At 33.3% G+C, this 20,771-nt stretch overlaps 2 protein-coding genes across 16 annotated transcripts; one reads left to right on the top strand and one right to left on the bottom strand.

Annotated features, from left to right (window-relative positions):
• Nucleotides 1-569: 569 nt before the first annotated feature.
• On the bottom strand, nt 570-10,906 carry LOC106071264 (bcl-2 homologous antagonist/killer-like). Of its 10 annotated transcripts, none has more exons than XM_056041418.1 (6): nt 10,887-10,906; nt 7,428-7,582; nt 5,892-5,982; nt 5,160-5,292; nt 4,048-4,146; nt 570-2,644 (listed from the first exon to the last, which is right to left on the bottom strand). In XM_056041418.1, the coding sequence occupies exons 2-6, from the start codon at nt 7,567-7,569 to the stop codon at nt 2,540-2,542; spliced, it is 570 nt and encodes a 189-aa protein (XP_055897393.1). In that variant the 5' UTR covers nt 7,570-7,582; nt 10,887-10,906; the 3' UTR covers nt 570-2,539. The 10 variants fall into 10 exon arrangements, with proteins under 10 accessions (XP_055897393.1, XP_013086802.2, XP_013086793.2 ...); XM_013231348.2 differs by lacking the exon at nt 10,887-10,906 and adding an exon at nt 9,867-9,958; XM_013231339.2 differs by lacking the exon at nt 10,887-10,906 and adding an exon at nt 9,819-9,945.
• LOC106071188 (E3 ubiquitin-protein ligase PPP1R11-like) lies at nt 10,335-19,876 on the top strand. 6 transcript variants are annotated; one of them, XM_056041424.1, is made up of 5 exons: nt 10,335-10,356; nt 13,416-13,560; nt 15,063-15,171; nt 16,461-16,631; nt 17,351-19,876. In XM_056041424.1, the coding sequence occupies exons 2-5, from the start codon at nt 13,474-13,476 to the stop codon at nt 17,410-17,412; spliced, it is 429 nt and encodes a 142-aa protein (XP_055897399.1). In that variant the 5' UTR covers nt 10,335-10,356; nt 13,416-13,473; the 3' UTR covers nt 17,413-19,876. The 6 variants fall into 6 exon arrangements, with proteins under 6 accessions (XP_055897399.1, XP_055897396.1, XP_055897397.1 ...); XM_056041421.1 differs by lacking the exon at nt 10,335-10,356 and adding an exon at nt 11,431-11,548; XM_056041422.1 differs by lacking the exon at nt 10,335-10,356 and adding an exon at nt 11,612-11,709.
• Nucleotides 19,877-20,771: the final 895 nt, after the last annotated feature.

Consider the following 20,771-nt stretch of genomic DNA (forward strand, 5'->3'; position numbering starts at 1 on the left):
ATCATTACTGACGTAGGTGATAAGTCTACAATCTGTATTCCTTGAGGGAGATCTCGGAAGTCATCTTGGACTTCTTAGTATATGTTCGCCGCCTCTATAGTGTCGTTATCACATATGGTCGTTATTTTATACTTTTTAAAAATTGTTCTCTTGATTTAGGATTTAATGTTGCTACTTACAAACATCTTATTATGTCCAAGAAAATTATTTTTTAAAATGTTTTTTAAACAAAAGTAATAATTTTAATAAATACTCCAGCTAATTTCTTTTTTCACATTTGAAATTTATATACTATTCATTAATGTAGCTTTTTTCACTTAGGGGTCCGTGGGCAAATTTTAACTATATAAAGGGGTCCCCCGGGTTCACAAAGTTTGAGAGCCTCTGACCTAGTGTCATAAGAGCATGGGACGGGTCGCCTTAATACACTTCTGACACCAGTATGTTGTTCCCTGTCGTTGACTTGTAGCACCAAACTGCTGGTAGACAACTAAACAGCTTTAGGCGTATTATATTTTACCCCCCCCCCCCACACACACACACACACATGGAAATAACTTGAAAAAACGTTCTTGTGAACAAAACTAAATAAAACTTTTATTACAATATAGACAATTCAACTTGAGATGAAATATATGTAGTACACTTTAGTAATAATATGAAATGGTATTGTAAGCAAAAATTCTAACTCACTACAAAAACACGTCTTTACACTCTGGCATCTTTCTGACGTCTTTCGAAACCAAGAAAGCTTACAGCTCTGCCGCTTATCTGGCAGCATTCACACTTTATAGCCACCAGCCAATCGCTAGCTTCTTCTCACCGTCACCATAGTAACACACACATGCACAATCCATAACAATGAATGAACAAGCACGCCTGGATTAACATAGGTACACGCGTAGGACTAAATATCTTTTCTTTCCTTTAATTTATAAGATAAAGTATATTTTCTAAGTAAATGTACTATTCTATGTTACTTTAGAATATAAATTTAAATATGTACGACTCTGCTATATACTTATATACAGTCCCACCAGATTTACAATTTATTTTTGAATTAAACTACATGCCTGAAATCTAATTAGGTTACTTGGTTTGGAGAGAGAACGGAAGAGTAGGAAAGTTTTCACAATTCCTCTTTTCGGGTGACAAACTCTTCATAGGGTCATCAAAAAACAAAAAGGGTGCAACCTGGGTGGACACAGTTCTCAAAAAACTTTCCTAGAAATTCGACTGATGATGTAATTAGGGAATTTGAGGCAGAATAAAAATATTTCATTATTTTTAAATCTATCACTCATTATTTATTAAGAGTAAAATAATTGCCGTAGAAAAAAGAGTCATACAATGCTTAATTAAAGGAGGAATAGTCTTTTAATTTTATTTTTTTTTGTTACTTGTTTGTCTCCTACTGGAGAGAATCCCATTTAACTAACCAATGTCAAGGACACTAAATTGAACTTGAATGTTGCCAACTAAAATTAAAATAAAATGAGCTACAAACGTAGAAGCTTTTTGCAAATTTTGTTTCTAAAAAATTATCACATGACTTTAAAAAAAAACGTAACTTATCAACACTTACTTTAGTGTTCACAAAATAAAAGCTAGCTATTTATAGTTTTTTTCCACCATAGATGAAACTTAGTCATACATCTATACATCTTATCTTTTTTTTTTTTAAAAAGGTCTTGATGAAACTTAGTCATACATCTATACATCTTATCTTTTTTTTTAAAAAAAGGTCTTAATTTAAATCGAGACTCTATAAGCCGTATACAGCATTGTCTTCGATTCCGAAGTTTAAGGATGAGTGCAGTATTTCACGTGACCACGCAAACCCAATTGTGACCTGCTTACTTAGCCAAAACCTAATGCAGACTATGGGGGTTTTCTTTTAAGCTTACCACTGTATATATCCTGCAACCTTTTTCAGAGGCCATCTGCCTTTCCTTATGCCAGTGAGAACGAAATGAAGCCTAATTTGATCTTTGTATCTCTTCTGGGCGGTGGGGGGGGGGGCACCTCTTTACGCAGTCCCCCTTCTAGCTCGTCAAAAAAAAAATCACCTTAGTCGTGCGATCATCGGGATTTTTAGGGCACACCGGAGTCCACCCAACTCTAACGGGTGCCTCGCTAGTTGGGGAAAGTAAGGGCGGTTGGTCATTGTGCTAGCCATATGACACCTTGCTCGTTAACAGTTGGTCAAAAAAAAACATCATCTGCCCTATAGATCGCAAGGTCTGAAAGGGGAGCTTCACTTTACTTTATACATGATTAAAAAATGTTGAGATTCAGACATTTCATTTCTCAATGTTCCCCAAAATATAAATAAACAACAATGTTTGATTGATACAAGGTTAGGGAATATTTGGAATTGTAGGCTATGCATAAACTATACTTAAAACTCAACGTCTATTTTTTTTTTAAACTTTTGATTTAGATATTTTTTTAAAAGGAACGAATTAAAATTGTCTCGTTGCCTGCCTAGATTTCAATTTTTATGTCTTATGACTGACTATAAGACTGTGTCCTGGTGTTATTTCCGGTACAAGAACAGAAGAGTTACACCAACAGACAAGAAGATAATTCCAATGCTCATCCTGTATATAGTTGGTCTGATCGTGTTTTCTTGAATAGCTTTCTGTAGAAAACAATGTGTATAGAACACTTGGTTAGAGACATATTGACATTGTATTATGCATATACTAAAACAGAATGGTTACAGTAAAACTAAATGTAGAGTTCTGGTAAGAAAGGGAAAGGGTAATGGAAAAGTAGCAGGGTGTTCGGTTCAGCATTACTCAATAGAATATGTCGAACTCGTGGGCTATATAAAATAAACATTGTTTTGATGCAACTTCTAAAACAGAACCGATGTTGGGTTGCCTAATGTATAGCACTGGCGGGGATAGAATAGAGCCCCGACAAGCATTTCACTATCAACACACCATCGAGGCAGTTTTTTTTTATGGTGGACACCGGCACAGTTGATGTGGTACAGTGAAGGAATGTTGGTGAGTTTCCACCCGGTATGGGGAAACAAGACATCGTTAATCGTGGTGTAACAAATTTACATCAACTCGGATCCCTCCCAGACAGAACAAGCTGATGGAGGGAGCTCCCAAGGACCTAGAGTTTCAAGTCTTTGACTCTTATGACAATTAAAAGAAGATGTCTGCAGCCTATCAGTCATGTGGGGAATTTATCATCATAATAATAATAAGGCTTGTCTTCGAGTCCGAAGGTTAATGAGGAATGCAGTATTTCCCGTGGCAGCCCCAGCTGTGACCTTCATATTTTGCCACATCCAGGGCAAGCCGGTGGTCGGTTAAGATTATCTTTTCGCCGTTTGCGTCTGTCCTCTTTTGGTCTCAAATGTGTATCCCGCGGCTTTTGTGAGTGACCTCCAGCTGTCTCGTTCTGAAGCCGCATGCGGCCAGATGCTCTCTTTTATGTCAGCTAAGGCAAGTTGGCGCCTCAGCTGGTCTTTAAAGCGTTTCCGTTGGGCACCTCTGTTACGTCGACCACCTTTTAGTTCACCAAAAAGGACTGCATACGTTTTTCCCCCATACGGGATACGTGCCCTGCTCAGCGTAACTGTCGGAACATAAGAAGCCCCTCTATACTCTATACTGTCCACACCGGTAGGTAATTGTCATACAGATGGGGGCCATCGATACAGTCATACAAACCGTTACAATTTATTCAAATTGTGCTCAATGTGTATAAGGATATTATTATTATAGCTTTTATATAGCGCTAATTTCATGCTTATAGCATGCTCAGAGCGCCTTTGGTCCAATCTCTTTTGTGGACCAGTGGGGGGGGGGGTATCTAGGAGTTGGTTTTCCGTGCTGCCTTTAGGCGCTCAGTAAACACAACTCTGCCCGAGTCGGGTGTCAATCCTCGAGCCCCCTTCTAGGTAGCCAAGCCAAGCCAAGTTCAAGCGCACTTGGCCTCTTGACCACGCTTCCCAAAATGCTTATACATTACCATGCTCGAAGGGTTGCGTTCTAAAATATTGTGTATGATAAAATTACTTACCCATCCGCCTTTCTGAATTATCCAACTGACAACGCGAGAAGCCATAAAGTCAAGAATTATGTTGATGACATTTTTGATGAGAGAAAATCCATCTATAACCTAAAAACAAAATCAACATTGTCTAACTCAAAATGTTTATAGCCAAGCAAATATGGTATCAATCTTTCTTTTAGACTTAAACATTTCTAAAGATAGTGACAACAAAAGGGGGGCACTTCTTTTTTGTTCCGGGTTCGAGCAGTGGCGTAGAAAGGGATTAGGGGGCCGGGGTGGGGGTTTCAAAATCGGACCCCCTCCTTCCCCCACCCTAACTACGCCACTGGATTCGAGAGAACACTCGTGTAAATTTTGTGTGTAGGCTATGTGTTATATATATATATATATATATATATATATATATATATATATATATATATATATATATATATATATATATATATTAGAATTGGCATTTTGAGATTTTTAATGAGCTAGTTTATCTAGATACAATGGGGTAAACGTCAACGTATTATTATAGTGTATTGGAAGTGAAATCGCTAATGCAATTTCTGATGGAGTTGCATCGTTCCTAACCATGCAATAGAAAGAGTGATCTCACTAATGATTAGGCATGGGAACGGTCGAATTGAGGAAGAGCAATAATCGCCTTGACCATTTTTTTCCGTGTGAACACAAGTGCTTTAAAAGAACATTAATTATCTTTCATCTTCTGGTGGTATAATATTCTTAAAGCTTGGTTTAAATCAGTGATGCCCAAAATACGGCCCGGGGGCCATCCGGCCCACTGAAACGTCAGCACAAAGTGTAAAGCTGGCTACAGTGTTGCTCACGTTTTAGAAGGGTAATGAAGCCATTTTTCAGCGCGTTAAAAAACAACAAATATCCCATTATTAATTAATGCAAGTACTAGATCCAAAGGTTTCTGATGAAATAGTTTTGAGGTCAATTTAATTTCGTTTTTGTACCTTTATGGTGATATGGCCCGCGACACGAGTGTTGGAAATTAGAATGGCCCGGAGACCGAATAAGGTTGGGCATCACTGGTTTAAATCATGTTATACTAGAGAAGTAATCTGATATTAGTCAATTAGTGTAGAGTGAAACAAATTTACCCGTATACAAACTTTGTAGGTGAATAAAAACAAAGCTGCTATCTTGCCCCATGTGATATCTTCTGACAGTATTTTTTGGGCGACCTGTATTAATATTTCTCTTTCTGCATCAGGAGGAATTTTGCTGACAAGACTTTTAATGAAAATAAATAATTCATTTCAGAATTTGAAGGAAAATAAAATAATGATTACATTACTTCTAAATTGAATATATTGCGCTTACAGTCCACTACTTGTAAATATTGGATCGATCTAAAAAACAAGCAAAATGTATTAAAAAAACATTTTAAAAATATATCTAAAGGGGACGATCGCCACCCTTAAAACTATGTACAAGATATTTCCCTTATTTGATATCAACAAAGATAATAAATTACCAAAAATGTATTGACTAATTTAGTATTTTTCTTATGTACAATAAATAATTGTTTAAAGTATCAAGTTGATCGGAGAATAGTGCAAACAATTATTTCGGGGGACTAAACCCAACAAATTTAGCCGTATATGTGAATACTAAAATATTAGTTTCCCTTGTTGGTCTCAAACAAAATAATTAAATACAAGTCATTAATTGTCTAATTGGTTACTTTTTAAAAAATTGATTCATGCCTTGTTCATGCCAATGAATAATTCTGCGAAATTTCAACTTGATACGAGAATGGGTGTAGGAGAAATTACTTTTTACCAGATAGGCCGAGTTGATAAAAGCTTTGTCAAAACAAGGTGACTCACTCTTGCATCGTTACACTGGACTTGCTGTCTATTTCATCTGCTATCACTAACAACTTGCGAGCATGCTCTTTGTAGAGTCTCATCTTTTGCGCTAATGAAGAAATAGTTTAAATCCTAATTTTTAATGAGCAGTTTAGTATACTTAACCATGGAACTATACTAATGACTTAACATATCGATCTACGGGCCCAAAAGAGTCACTAGGGTCAGTGTCAACCGGTGCGATTAGTTCATAGCGTCATCACTCTCTCCTAAAAAACAAATTTAAAAAATCTTTGCCAATAAAATCTTTTATTTTCGTTTTCTTGATCCAACATTCAAAAAGGAGATAATTCCCTGCATTGGATGATTGATTAACATTGAAAATAAGCATCGACCTAGACAAATTGAGTTGTTTGTGACAGTGTTTTGATAGCAATTATTAAGATATAGGAATATGTTTGTTTGATATGAATAAGTAGAGCCCTGTCAATACCATTTTGAGCTTACATATCAGTCTTTGAACTGGCTTTCGAATAAAGTTTTGCGTATTATTAGCTTGTACACCTGCACTAAAATGTTAAAATCGCATGTAACTAGAAATAGACCTTGTGATTTACTTCTCATTTCAACTATCCCTTGACTTTCATCGAAGGGATGCTGTGACCAGTGGCGTAGCTAGGGTGGGGGAGGAAAGGGGATAATTTGAAAATCCCCCGGGCCCCCACTTGAGGGGGGCCTCCAAATGAGTGTTCTTTTACATTAAAAATTAATTATTACGCAAAATGCAGGGGTCTCTAAAGAGTTCACCCCCCCCCCCGGCCCCAATACGATGGAAAATTCCTAGCTACGCCCCTGGCTGTGACTGCTCGCGTAAACAAATCCATCCACTCTTTTCGGTCAGCTGCTGTTATTAGCAGTGCATCAAGAGAGTGACCTGGTTCTTTCTTTCGTGTTGTCCAGCCAGCTTTCTTCATGCTCCCTCCACTGTACCAGTAAAGGATGATTCTGAAAGAGAGTCATGCCTTACAATATGACCGAAGCAACTCAGCTTTCGACTCTTCACAGTACTGAAGACTTCCTCCTTTTGCCTCACTGAAGTGTATTTAACAGTTGAGATTTCTTATCTTATCTTATATAATACAGACGTTACTTCAAAAAGAAGATGATTACATCCTACGCGTCATGCATTTAGTCATGCATATTAAAAAAATTAACCAATGACTTAAATTCTGCCAAGTCACTGGTTTTCCTGGCTAGCTCAGGCAACCCATTCCATAACATAATATAATAATTGTTTAAAATATAAATCATTAGTGACAGAATTGGCCCGCCCTCCCCTTCGGCGCCATCCAGAGTGGGATGTTAGGGCGAGGAGGCATATCATATATCAATGTGAATAGCAGTATTTTCGGATTATGGTCAAATTCTGAAAAACGTGTCCAATAAAACCATTTTTTTCAACAATTGTAATGCATTTATCACCGAAATGCTTTTAAAAATCACATTTAAAAAAAAAAGAAAGAAAATTGAGTATTGAAAGAAATAATGCCTTACTTTTGGCCGCCTCTGAGTCCAGTAGTTGCTGCATTTCTGCAGTTTTCTCAATGCCATCTCTTTGCATGCGTTCATCAAAAAATGTCAGAAGTACACCATGATTTTCGTGCATTACAATTTCTGGGGTCAAGTTCAGCGCCATTTCAGTTCGGATTCTGTCATGAAATGAACTGTATTTCTTAAATCGTTTTTATTATAATTATTGTGCCTATGGCTTAAATGTGGAATGGTACCTACCAACTTTTAAAAAAAGATTATGAAAACATTTTTTTTTACATCTATCCGCATAACATAAACGTGTAATTTTGATAAATTTAATAATTAATAAAGGGATTTTTTCTAAAATGTTTTTAAAACGTGCTTTGAATATCAAGAGTTGGATTGCGAAATATCAGCATGATAGGATAATGAACATTTGTCAAAATTATTAGTTAGTATAGTTCCATGGTTTAATGTAACTTTTTAATTTGACTTTTTGACTAGGAACGGAATGGAAAATTCAGTAAAAAATCGGAAGAAACTTTTTAAAAATTTATCTTAAATATTGTTTGAGTCCATACTAAGCTTTCTTTTCAAATCCTTTATATTATACAGAAAAAAAATTATTAGGTAAATTTCTCTTAGGCCTACATTAAAAAATATATGGTAGGCCTACCAATGGTGAACAAAAATGTTGACCTACATTAATACTACAGTTTCACTCAAACATGAAATAGATCTAGTGTGCTAAAAATGAATTAAAGATGACAACATAGGTCTACATACATTTTATAACCTACGAATTAAAAAAAACCACATAAAACTCCTTTTATCGTGTTAAATTAGGAGGGATAGGGTATGAACATAGGATGATGCACTAGCGAATCCAGAACTTTTGAAATGGGGAGGGGGGGGTGATTTTTTTCAAAACCGTAGCCCTAACTTCAATAAACCTTAACCCTATTAACACACACACATATTTAGATAGATAGATAGATAGATAGATAGATAGATAGATAGATAGAGATAGATTGATAGATAGATAAATAGATAGATAGATAGATAGATAGATAGATAGATAGATAGATAGATATAGATAGATAGATAGATAGATAGAGATAGATTGATAGATAGATAAATAGATAGATAGATATAGATAGATAGATAGATAGATAGATAGATAGATAGATAGATAGATAGATAGATAGATAGATAGATAAGATAGATAGATAGATAGATAGATAGATAGATAGATAGATAGATAGATAGATAGATAGATAGATAGATAAATAGATAGATAGATAGATAGATAGATAGATAGATAGATAGATAGATAGATAAATAGATAGATAGATAGATAGATAGATAGATAGATAGATAGATAGATAGATAGATAGATAGATAGATAGATAGATAGATAGATAGATAGATGGATGGGTGGATGGATAGATTCATTCAAATGTAATGGTGATGGTCAATGTAATAATTAATACAACTAAAGTAATATCCTACTAATGATGATCGTTTCCCTCAATGAATCTATAGGCGGGCAGAGTTCGAATTCATACATTACCACAGAACTAACAGAATCATTTTAAACTAATATAGAGCACTACATATGCAAAAAAGGACAATAAGTAACAACAAATCAAATAGTAGAGTCTATATATGTACATCTACCTGTATTCTGTTATTCTTGAAAATACGTGAAACATACAAGTGGTTTGTCTTAACTTAGGGTTAGGTCTATATTTAAATATAGGCAATATAAATGCTCGGTTTGGTTCCTTAATTAGTAGATCTAGTAAGCGCATATGTCATGTAATATAGGCTATAATTAGGCTTTTATCTATTTAAAAATATATCTTGACATAATGCTGTGAGGGTTTCATTGAGATGGGAAACACTTAAATCTAGATGGGCCTACTAAATCGAATTGCCCTACATCTAGAAGTAGCTAGACATTTGAATTTGTTCTTGGTCTTTCTTTTTTTTTTTTCGCTTTGTCTATAAAAAAAATGCATTAGAAATCTCCAAGATTGAGATTTAAAATTATTTTTTAAATATGGCCTATTTCATATTTTCTTCTAGATCTAGATCAGTAAGCAACTAATATATATATAGGGGCCTATAGATCTAGATATTAGGCCCCCTAATATTATTATAATCTCTAGAGTCTAGATCTATTTGGTTCTATAAAGGAGTAAATTAATCTAAATTTCACTTTAAATATTTGGCCTACTAATGTCAATGTACAATACAAAAAAGATGTATTACCTAGGCCTACTAATGTCAATGTAGGCTACAATACAGAAAAGATATATTACCTAGGCCTATAGCCTACTAATGGCAATGTACAATACAGAAAAGATATATTACCTACTAATGTACAATACAGAATAGATGTATTACCTACTAATGTCAATGTACAATACAGAATAGATGTATGCTATTACCTACTTTTTTCAACTAGTTCAACAAATTAATGTTATCTTAATGAGAGTGTTTTTGGAATTACCCGAAGACATATTCTTGGAAAAAAAAAAGCGGGAATAAATGTAGGCCTACAATGAAAACTTACATGCACAATTGTGTTCACTTGAATGCACATTTTAAAACAACTTTGCTGAACTATTTTTAACTCTAATCAGCCCATTTAGGCTAGAAAAAGTAGATCTACACATAGAATTAGATCGGATGTATTATATCCTATATAGAGTCTAACGTCGGCTAGAAAAATTGCACTTAAAAAAATTTCTGGATCAGATTTATCTCTTTTTTATTATACGCCTAACCGAGGAGTGACATCATAATGATTTTTTTTTTACTACCTGTACCAGAAGCTTCGATGATTTGGATTCTAGTGAATTCTGAAAAAAAAAATTTCAAATATTTGTGATAACACCAGTAGTGATCACGATCACGGGCTAATTTGTCCTAGTCCTTGGTGGTGAGTCTGCATTCCTTGGCGGAGATTTCGACAATATCTTTGATTCTTTGTATCCCCCCCCCACCTCATTTTTTTTCTTACAATTCTTTTAATCAGCTTGCAAATTCTTCATCAGGTAAAAAAGTAGGCCTACCTGTAGTCAGTAAAATGTAGAACTTTTAGGTTTGAGTTGGGTGGACTTAAAAATCCTGAAAATACCGAAATTCAAAATCTCAGTCTTCACAGAGATTCGAACTCAGGACCCCAGGATCAGAAGCCAGGCGCTTAACCACTCCCCCGGGGGAAATAGGGGCGAGGTGTAAAAAAAATAGAAAAAAAAGAGGCGGGTAAAAAATGTTCCATTTTTTTAAATTATATTTTTTTTATCTATCATTATCAACATTAGTTATTAAGAGCAAAGTAATCGCTCTTACAAAAATAGTTGCCAGCTTCATAAACAGGAATTGTCTCAAAAAAAAAATTAACAATTCATATCATCAGCTTGCTAATTCTTCAAAAGTTCAACAAATTTATAACGAATATAGACCTACATGCACGAACTGTGGCAAGCTCTGCTGCTCCAGAATCGGCTTGATCAGTCACTCCAGATTTTGCCCCATCTCAAGACGTAACCAAAGCCTGGGCAGTGACTCATCTGGGCTCATCCATTGTCTTCCTGGGTCCTAGACATATAAGGAGCCATATAAAAGACCGAAGTAGGCCCCTATATATAATCGCTCTTACAAAAGGCCATATTCATTTAAGTCATATAGCTTCATGAAGGAGTTTAAAAAGAAAAAGAGTATTATATTATGTTTATTATGTATTACTTGTTTTTTTTAAAATTATTGTTGTTATAATTTCTCTTTTCAGCTTGCAAATTCTTTAACGGATCAATAAACAAAACAAAAAAAAACATTTTAAAAAATTACAAAAACTTCAGTTCAGTTCGGCATTATAGATCCTTGTTTGAGACCCAATCTTATATAACTGAAAATCCGTTTTAACCATTTTTGTTGAGCCATATTTAGTCTTTTCTCTATTTTGGCAGATGACTTCCATATCGCACATGCATATGTTGCTGTTTTGATGACGATTATGTCAAGTAGATGTATTTTTGTCTCAAGTCTAATGGCTTAAATTGGCTTTGGCTTGTCCAAATGGGTCGCTTAAATTAACCAGGAATTTTTTCGGAGGGGGGAGAAGAATCGGGGTGGAGTAAAAATGTTCCTTTTTTAAATCTAATATTCATTAGTTATTTAGACCAAAATAATCACTCTTACTGTGTTACAAATTATATTTTATGTTTCTTGTTTTAGACTTATAACTTAAAATTGTTCTCTGACCAATAGATCTAGTAATATACTTTTACAGGTACCAAGGGAGGTGATTCTCTTCACATTGCTCAGTAAACAAAAATACTAAATAAATAAAAGAGGGTATTAGAGTGATTCTAGACTCTAGACATTCTAGTCATTCTATTATAATTATAGAGTCTAGATCTATTTTCACGAGCGTAGATCTAGTAGCCCAGGACGACTAGGTTAAATTAATTACATCTAGATTTAGATTAGATCTAGATGTTTAGTTCTATACTAGACTAGACTTTCTTTAACTTACTACTATATAATAGTATATACTTATACTAGAATCTAACTTCTAAGATTACTAAGAATCATAGACATAGTATTCATAGAAATGACTAGTCTAGTTAAGTCTAGTTTTCAAATTTCACTAGATTAGATCTAGGCTACTTGCAATACTAGAATTTCAATTTAGAATCTAATTAATCTAAATTAAAATTTTAGATACTCATACTAGTCATACCGATACTTTTGAGAATTTGACCCTAGATGATGATCTATATCTAGATCTATATTGAATATTGACTATATTCGTCTATATCGATAGTAATAAGCGAATATTAGTGAACACCCCCTAATTACACATGTATAGTAGATTCTTATATAAAAGGCACACCGTATTCGGGAACTAGGTCAAATTTTTATTTTATTTTTTTATTTGGTGACGGTTAAACTTACAAAAAAAAAACTAAAAGCAGATTCTTATTCTGCAACTAAAGGACTATAAAATAGCTGTGTTTCTTTGAATTATCACTCATAGTCAAGATTATATTTTAAAATAAATTAGGTCACTTCATGCTCCTCTATACTAAACGCAATTTTTGTGTTTTTTTCCTGTAGCGCACACTGAGAACCGTCTGTGTTAATTAAATATTATTTAGTTTGTATTAAAAGAAGTAGACTCACTTCTGCAATATGTATTTATAGTATTGCCTCTCTCTCTCTCTCTCTAATCTCTCTCTCTCCAATCTCTCTCTCTCTATATATATATATCGTTTATAGTTTATTTATTTATATAGGCCTACCTATATAATCTATGTGTAGAAACAGACAGAAATAAATCTATATAAATTATAGATCTATAAATTAATTATTATAATTTAATAAACATATTTTCAACTAGGCTACATGTATCCTCTCTCTTTCTTTTAATTCCCATCCAAGGACCCTCTTCTTCTTTTCATAATTTGGATGTTGGTTTTGTTACACCATAACATTTCCTCCCTCCCATAGAAAGATGCTTATAATTCTTTTTATGATTCTCTCCCCCTTCTCTCCACTGCCTGTTTGATAGGTTGTGACACTACACGCTTAGTCAACTTAGTGTATACCTCTCCTCACCGCCAGCTCACCTGGCGTGATCACCTGCAGTGGGCATGGTCTCTGGCTTCAAATTAGCAGCCCGCACTTTTTCTTTCATTCATAAATTATATATTCTAGATATCTCGATCTAGGTCATGTTTATTCATTGAAAAAATCATAGATTTATTAATCCCAATAATATTTCTTATTACAATTTTGAGGCTTGAGCAAAAATAATAATATAGTTTTGTCATAGCTATCAAAATAAAGGCTCATTTTAACAAATATTTGTGGGATTATTTACTAATATAAAAAAAAATCGGGGGTGTTCGTTGGATGAAAATGACTATGCTACATCTAGACTTGAGTCTTGAGATGCAGATTTAAGATTCTAATTACTTATTTCTATTCTAGGACTAGATATAACATCTAGATCTAGTCTCTAGTATTGGTTTTCAATTAGTTCAACTCAATGGCTGAATCACTTCCATCAACATCTACTGTCTGTAATTCATCTATAGATACACAGACAGTTCTTGTTGATAAAGAAAATGAACAGGTAAATTCTTCACTGTTTTTTTTTAATCATCTGACTCACTATTGTTAGTTTTGTTCTATAAATTGTAATAAATCAAATGTTCTCACCCTCATCAAATTTGCTTAATCTTCTACCTAAATTTTTATAAACCAAGTCAGTCTAATCTAGATTACAGCAGCTAGATCTAGATTAGATCTCTTAGTATTACTAGACTCTATATATAGATCTAGAGTCTATATTATATCTAATCATCTAATGTATCAAGTTCCAGGTTATTTTGCACCAATTTTTTCTTTTTTTTTTTCTGCTCCTTAATTAGTTTAGACCTAGGGAAAAAATTAAATTGTATAGATCCATAAATTCTTCATCACCATCCATTTGGCTGTCACATAGTAATCCATGATCATACATAAATCATCAGCCATGATCAGTATAGCAGGTTGCTTGGTATCCATAGCCCATATGCTTAGTAAAGAAGACTTCTCTCTATATGTATCATATGTTAGAGACCTCCATATATGAAGAATGTTCAAGAATACAAATTACTTTTTTACCTCATTTTCAGAAATATTCACGAGTTTTGGAGATTTAGTGAAACCATTTTAGTTAGGGTCACTTAATTGTTGTATTTACATGATTATTAACAGTAGGCTATGTAAAAATATTGAGGTCAAATGGACCTCATTCATCAATCGTAAACAAACAACATTTAGCATTGTGATTCTATATATCTTCTATACAAATTAAGTAATCTATAATGGCTGTCACATGATACATATTTTTCATTGTTTTATCAATATTATGACGTGGCTAAATGTACATGTGTTTATTTACAATTGGTGAATGAGGTCCATTAAGAATGTGACAATTGACAGAAATTACAAGAAGGTCAAAAGAATCTAAGGAAATTAAATTGAGGTCCTATTTTTAATTCTGTTTAGAACATTTGGAATATTCTTGTAAATAGGGTGATTCTGGAATAAATTAGGGTTAGAAAATAAATAAATGAAAATATTATTTGGGAGCTAGTTGAGTTGTCAGGCTGAAGTCCAACTTAGTTTAGTTCAGTTAGAGATATATGTCAGCTGAAGTCCAACTTTGTTGAATTCAGTTAGAATTAAAGATAAGCTTCCACTACGCTGTGGCTAAGCGGTATAGCGCTTGGCTTCTGAACCTGGGTCTTTGGTTTGAATCCTGGTGAAGACTGGGATTTTGAATTTCTGATCTTTGGGGCGCCTCTGAGTCCACCCAGCTCTAATGGGTATCTGACATTAGTTGGGGAAAGGTAAAGATGGTTGGTTGTTATGCTGGCCACATGACACCCTCGTTAACCGTAGGCCACAGAAACAGATGACCTTTACATCATCTGCCCTATAGACCACAAGGTCTGAAAGAGAAACTTTACTTTTTTTTTTCATTGCATAACTAGAATGTATCCTAAAGTATGTTTAGGTTAATAAGCAATAGATTAAGAATGATTACCAGTATCCAGGAAGTGAAAGACTATTTTTTGTTCTCTACAGAGTCCTCCAGTTCTCCAACTTCGATTACAGCAACCCAAAAATGAACATAAAGTCAAATGGACAACAGATACTGTAGACAATGAATTTATGGGGAAGAAGAAATCTAAGTGTAAGTAAAACAACTTTCTATTTACTAATGTGAAGAGCTTATCCAGTGTTTGAACTAGATAACTACTTTGAACTAAGAATCACACTTAATACCTATTCACTCTACTCATTATATACTGGTATACATATATATATATATATATATATATATATATATATATATATATATATATATATATATATATATATATATATACATATATATATAGATACATATACATATATACATACACATATATACATACAGATATATACATGCATATATATACATATATATATATATATACATATATATATATATATATATATATATATATATATATATATATATATATATATATATATATATGTGTGTGTATATATATATATATATATATATATATATATATATATATATATATATACACATACACATATATACATATATATATATATACAGGGTGGATCAAAAAAATGTATACACACTTTGAACTGTCATAGACAATTGATTTCCTGTTCTACCTCACGCCGCTGCATTTCTTCTTATGGGGCACAGTTAAAGATGAGGTGTACAAGCGTAAACCACGTAACCTGGACACACTGTGGAATGAGATTCAGGCGGTGTGCGCAGAAATCTCAGGGGACACTTTGGTACGATGTACGGAATCAGTGTTGACTCGTACTCAGCAATGTATTGATGCTGAAGGCCACCAGTTTGAACATTACTCACATTTATTTTTCCAATTGGACATTAAGCTTTCCATGTCCAGAAATTTAGCATTGTAGAACGGGAAATTAATTGTCTATGACAGTTCAAAGTATGTATACATTTTTTTGACGCACCCTGTATATTCATATGTATATATATTTGACGCACCCTGTATATACATATATAAATATTAGGGGTGCACTGGATAGTACTTTTTGATATTTGGCCAGAGCCGAATATTGCTGAGTAGTAAAAAGTGTTATTCGGCCGGAGCCGAATACCTAAGTGTCTTGTTAATAGCTTGTGTTGCTGAACATTTTACGAAACTGTTTAATAACATACCTATATTGGTTGGTATTATCTTTTTTCCTTTTATATATCTTATTGTTTTAAACTCTGTTACTGATTGATTTATTCAAGCTTAACAGTAATTATAAACAGATCACAAATTAATCTGTGTAGCATGAGCGTGTCAGTGTGTATGTATGATGCACAATAAAAAATGTAAATTCTAAAGAACTTGAGCATATGTTAAACGACTTAATTTTCAGTTTACATTTATTGATTTAGCTTTATCTCCAAAAATTTGAACGAATTTGTAGGTTGCTGTATATATGAGAAGCCAAAAGTCTTTGGTGAGTCTGATTCTTCATCTTCTTCTGATGATGAGAATGATGATTGCACAGCTCACTGTCGAGGTCATAAAAAGAAGTGTTACAGGCATCACCCCCACAACCGTAAGCCTGGTGAGGATCCACATAATGAGAATGATGGTATGTAGACATATCAAGTTATAAGCAAATCCTTTTAAAATATACACTTTGGTACTGCTAAGATTTATTTATCTTAATGTTTTTAAAAATGGACTTTGGTACTTTACTGCTAAGATTTATTTATCTTTATGTTAAGATTTATTTTTCTTTGTTTTAAAAAAACAAACAAAATTAAACATCTATACATATAGAGCTAATGTAAACATTTTGTTTTGTGTGTTAATTGAAATCACTTAAAGATAGATTGATCTTAGGTAAAGAAAAGGATCCATTATATTCGTATTGCTGTACATAGTTTGTCATTTCTTTGCCAATGTTGCATATTTCTTCCTAGGACATTCTTCTATGCCACAATTTATAACTTTAATCTTTAACGGGTATTTAAAAAAAAAAGCATATATAGGTTATATGAATTGGCTCAAGAGGAAGATTGATGTCAGCATTTATTACATTAAATAAAATATTATCTCAAGGTTAAAAATGATGCGCCCATATTCAAGAAAAAGCCATTGACAAATAAAAATGAAGTGAAAGAAGGCCGTCAGGAGATGTTATCAGCAGCATGATCATAAATATTCTAATTGTTCTCATCTCTCCCACTACTTCCACCACACTTTGGCCTTTGAACATCCTTCAATATAGGCTGGATACTACTGATTGACATCCCTGCATCAAATAGAAACAATTTAACTAAATACAAACCTCTGCTTCTCTTACAGGTACAAGTCCACAGTTGGACAATGACTCAACAGGACCATCAAGCCCTGTACCTCAAGTTTGACTCTGTGCTTGGAGTTCACATTAAGCAGAACCAATCTGTTGATTTAGAATTGGCTAAAAAAAGGAAATAGTATTTTACACTTAGATGTTTGTATCCATAATATTTTGTAGTCATTTCATAATCATCTAAGCCAAAGTTATAAATAGTTGGAACAAATAGAGTAACTTCTTTACTAATTGTATGAAATTAATAAAAATCAATGTTCAAAAATATTTCTAGAAGGTTATATTAGATAAATAATGTACACTTATAACAGTGGTGTAGCTAGGGTGGGGGTGGGGAGGGGGGAGAATTAGAAAATCCCCCCGGGCCCCCACTTGAGGGGGGGCACTCTAGTAAGTGTTTTTTACATTAAAAATTAAATACGCAAAATGGAGAGGCCCCCAAACAATTGAAAATTCCTAGCTATGCCCCTGACTTCTTACTAATATTGAGAAGTTTAGCTACAATAGAAACTGAGATATACAGAAATGAAAAATAAAGTTTAATCAGTGACTATATGTATCTGTATGTTTGATGTTTGTAGGGGTAAACAAAAGCATCACACTGTAGCCAAAGTCCAAACCAACCATGTCCAATAAAAGGTTTGGAAAAAAAATGAATCAAATTTTTGCTCTGCGGATGCAAACAGCTTCAGACATTAAAGGATTCATTTCTAACTGGAAAAAAAATAAAGCAAGAGACTTTAGATGTATTCTAGGAGTCAAGTAGAATTGATTTCCTTGATGTATAGCCATTGACTTTATATGGTTTCAGTTTGAGTAAATATGGTAATTTGAAAGGCTATACTAGCACTAATGAAATGTGTTACAGAGAAGAGAGTTAATTATTAAATAGAAAAAATACTTCATAGTGACAATAGAGAAGAATAACAGACATTGGTACATTGGAGATTTGTTAATGCTATCTACTTTGAAGTGAACTTGGCTTATTTAAATCTTAACATCATCATTACACAATGATTTAATTTATTATGCTTCTTGGTGGTTAAATGTTTGACTGTTGACCCAAAGGACTTGGGTTCAATGTCTGTTGGAAATAGCATGCTTATTTGCTTAGAATTGTAGGCCAAGATTGAAGCACCTGAAGTTTACCCATCTGTAAATGTTAAGTCTCAGCAGAAGAAAGTGGGATTTGCTGAGTAGACAAATCTAGTTTTTAAGTGGCCACAAAAACTGACCTAAAACTTTGCTATGAAACCTTTTTTTTTTTTTTAAATTTATTTTACCTTTAGGACTTAGAAAAAAAAAATGAGATGTTAGAAGATTCAAGGATAACAATATTGTGTGAATTCTTGCTCTGTTTTTCTTTTCTAACTCAGCAGTTGTGTTTTTTTATCCAATGACTATTACTGTTCAAAGCACACATTGTGAGCACAAGTCAGAAATTCAGCTTTAATTGCTCAAACAGAAGTAATTTTCTACTCAATGATGCATGCTTTAATCTGAATGCACTTAACTATATTTCATCAGAAATTTCAATGTCTATACTGTGATTTGTTAATTTCTCCTAAACTGCAGTTCCAAAATGAGCAAGGCTTTTGTATGATTCATATGTATAATATATTACTATGTTGTATCATTATCATTAAAAAAAGTATGATAATTTCCCTAAGTTATTTTTAAATGGCACACTTATTTATGTACCTGGAGTAGTAACCAAAGTAAGCTATATTAAGCACAGGTGTTAGTCAATCATCTACATTTGATATAGTTTGAATATCAAGTTTTTTACTTCAAAATTATACTTGTTTCATTTTTCTATCATAACAACTCATCATATATAGATATAGAAATGAATCTAATATTGGATGCAATATTCAATAACTTTTGAGAAAATTGTCTTCCTCCAATCCTAAAAAAATATTCTATACATGGAAGGTACTTAGTTGGCAAGTAAAGGTTCCTTTGTTGTCAAAGATGGGTGGGCTGAATAATCCTAGGAAATTCCAATTTCTCTCCAATACCAGCTTTTAATTCCAATACCACTCTAGAAGTAGATCTCTGTTTAGAAACAAGCCCATCATCACAGGGCCACAAATTGTTCATTAATGCTAGTTTTGTAGCTATATTTAGACTTTGAAGAAATTTTGTTGTGAGACATAAGTCTTGTAAATGGACAGTTTCACATGTTATTAAGAAGGACAATTTAGCTACTCCAATATATAGATCTACACATGCATTGCTACCTGCGTGTGCTTTTAGCGGCATAGCCTGATTCTTGGGTGCCTCTTAGATATAATTAATTTGTTTTTTTTTGTGATGTGATTAGTTAAATTTTAAGGAGGAAAAAAACAACAAATACTAGCAATCTTCAGGTCTAGTTGAGTTACTAAGAAATGTACCAGTTATATTACAAATGATTTCATCAAAACATACAGTGTAAAGATTTGATCTGCCTCAAAGCTCAATGTCAAGTTTTACTTTCATGTCATGTTTAAATTAAACTTTTTGCATCCTCAAAACACTTGTTAGTGCTCTGTACTGGAAACAAAATTTTTTTTTATAGAAATCAATGCTTTATAATTCTGCCCTTTTTTTTTTAATACAATTTCCTACTGTGGGACAATCAAGAACTGTTGACATTTTTCTCATTCCTAAACCCAAACATTGTGCTTTTTCTAATGGTATAAAATTGATTGTTCCATTGTTTTTTCTTAATCAAACATTCATTAGTTATTAAAAGAAAAACAATGGCTCTACTAAGTTGTATAAAGGAGGTATTGTCTTTTTAAAAAAGTATTTTTTTAAAATGGTTTTTCTTTATAACAAAGTTAACCATTGCTGTTTGTAAATAATGAAATACAAAATTTGTTTTTTTTTTAAGAGAATTGTGTATTTAGCTTTCAAGCCTAGCAGCTTTAAATTGGGGCTTGTGCCACTTTTATAGTTTAAATAAATGCACAAAACTTTCTGTGATACTTTGCAAAATATGTAGGCCACAACTATAGCTGCTTAGCCGCAGGAAATACTGCATTCCTAAATGATCTTTGGACTTGAAGACAAGCCTCATCATTATCTGACATTTAAGCCCAATGTACAGTTCAGGTTGTGTGTTAGTACACATCGCAAATCCTAAAATGAAGTAAAAATAAATAACTGAAAGACTGGATATTCCTAACCCAGTACTGAAGATTGATCAAATCAAAGAAATACATTTAAAACATTTCTATTAGCATTCAAGGATTACAAGACAGCTTATGTTATGTTTGTCAAAGGGTTGCATGATGACTGCTGTCATACTTTCTATTTCCCCTCATCTAGTTCAAGCTCTAGTACATATAAACAAGAAAAGACGAGCTTTTTACGAGGAAAGCAAGACATGTAACCTAAGCCATCTTTATCATTTTGACTTGTATC

The sequence above is a fragment of the Biomphalaria glabrata genome, chromosome 9 (assembly GCF_947242115.1).
Source record: "Biomphalaria glabrata chromosome 9, xgBioGlab47.1, whole genome shotgun sequence".
Taxonomy (NCBI): Eukaryota; Metazoa; Mollusca; class Gastropoda; family Planorbidae; genus Biomphalaria; species Biomphalaria glabrata.

Bases quoted from the DNA above. Each gene is read 5' to 3' on its own strand.
- LOC106071264 (XM_056041412.1), bottom strand. From the start codon at position 9,121: ATGTTTCACGTATTTTCAAGAATAACAGAATACAG. The intron at 7,583-9,086 runs GTAGATGTACAT...ATTTCATGACAG, and splicing joins TCAAGAATAACAGAATACAG to AATCCGAACTGAAATGGCGC. The intron at 5,293-5,891 runs GTGAGTCACCTT...TTTCATTAAAAG, and splicing joins TCCAGTGTAACGATGCAAGA to TCTTGTCAGCAAAATTCCTC.
- LOC106071188 (XM_056041424.1), top strand. From the start codon at position 13,474: ATGGCTGAATCACTTCCATCAACATCTACTGTCTGTAATTCATCTATA. The intron at 15,172-16,460 runs GTAAGTAAAACA...ACGAATTTGTAG, and splicing joins GGGGAAGAAGAAATCTAAGT to GTTGCTGTATATATGAGAAG. The intron at 16,632-17,350 runs GTATGTAGACAT...CTTCTCTTACAG, and splicing joins TCCACATAATGAGAATGATG to GTACAAGTCCACAGTTGGAC.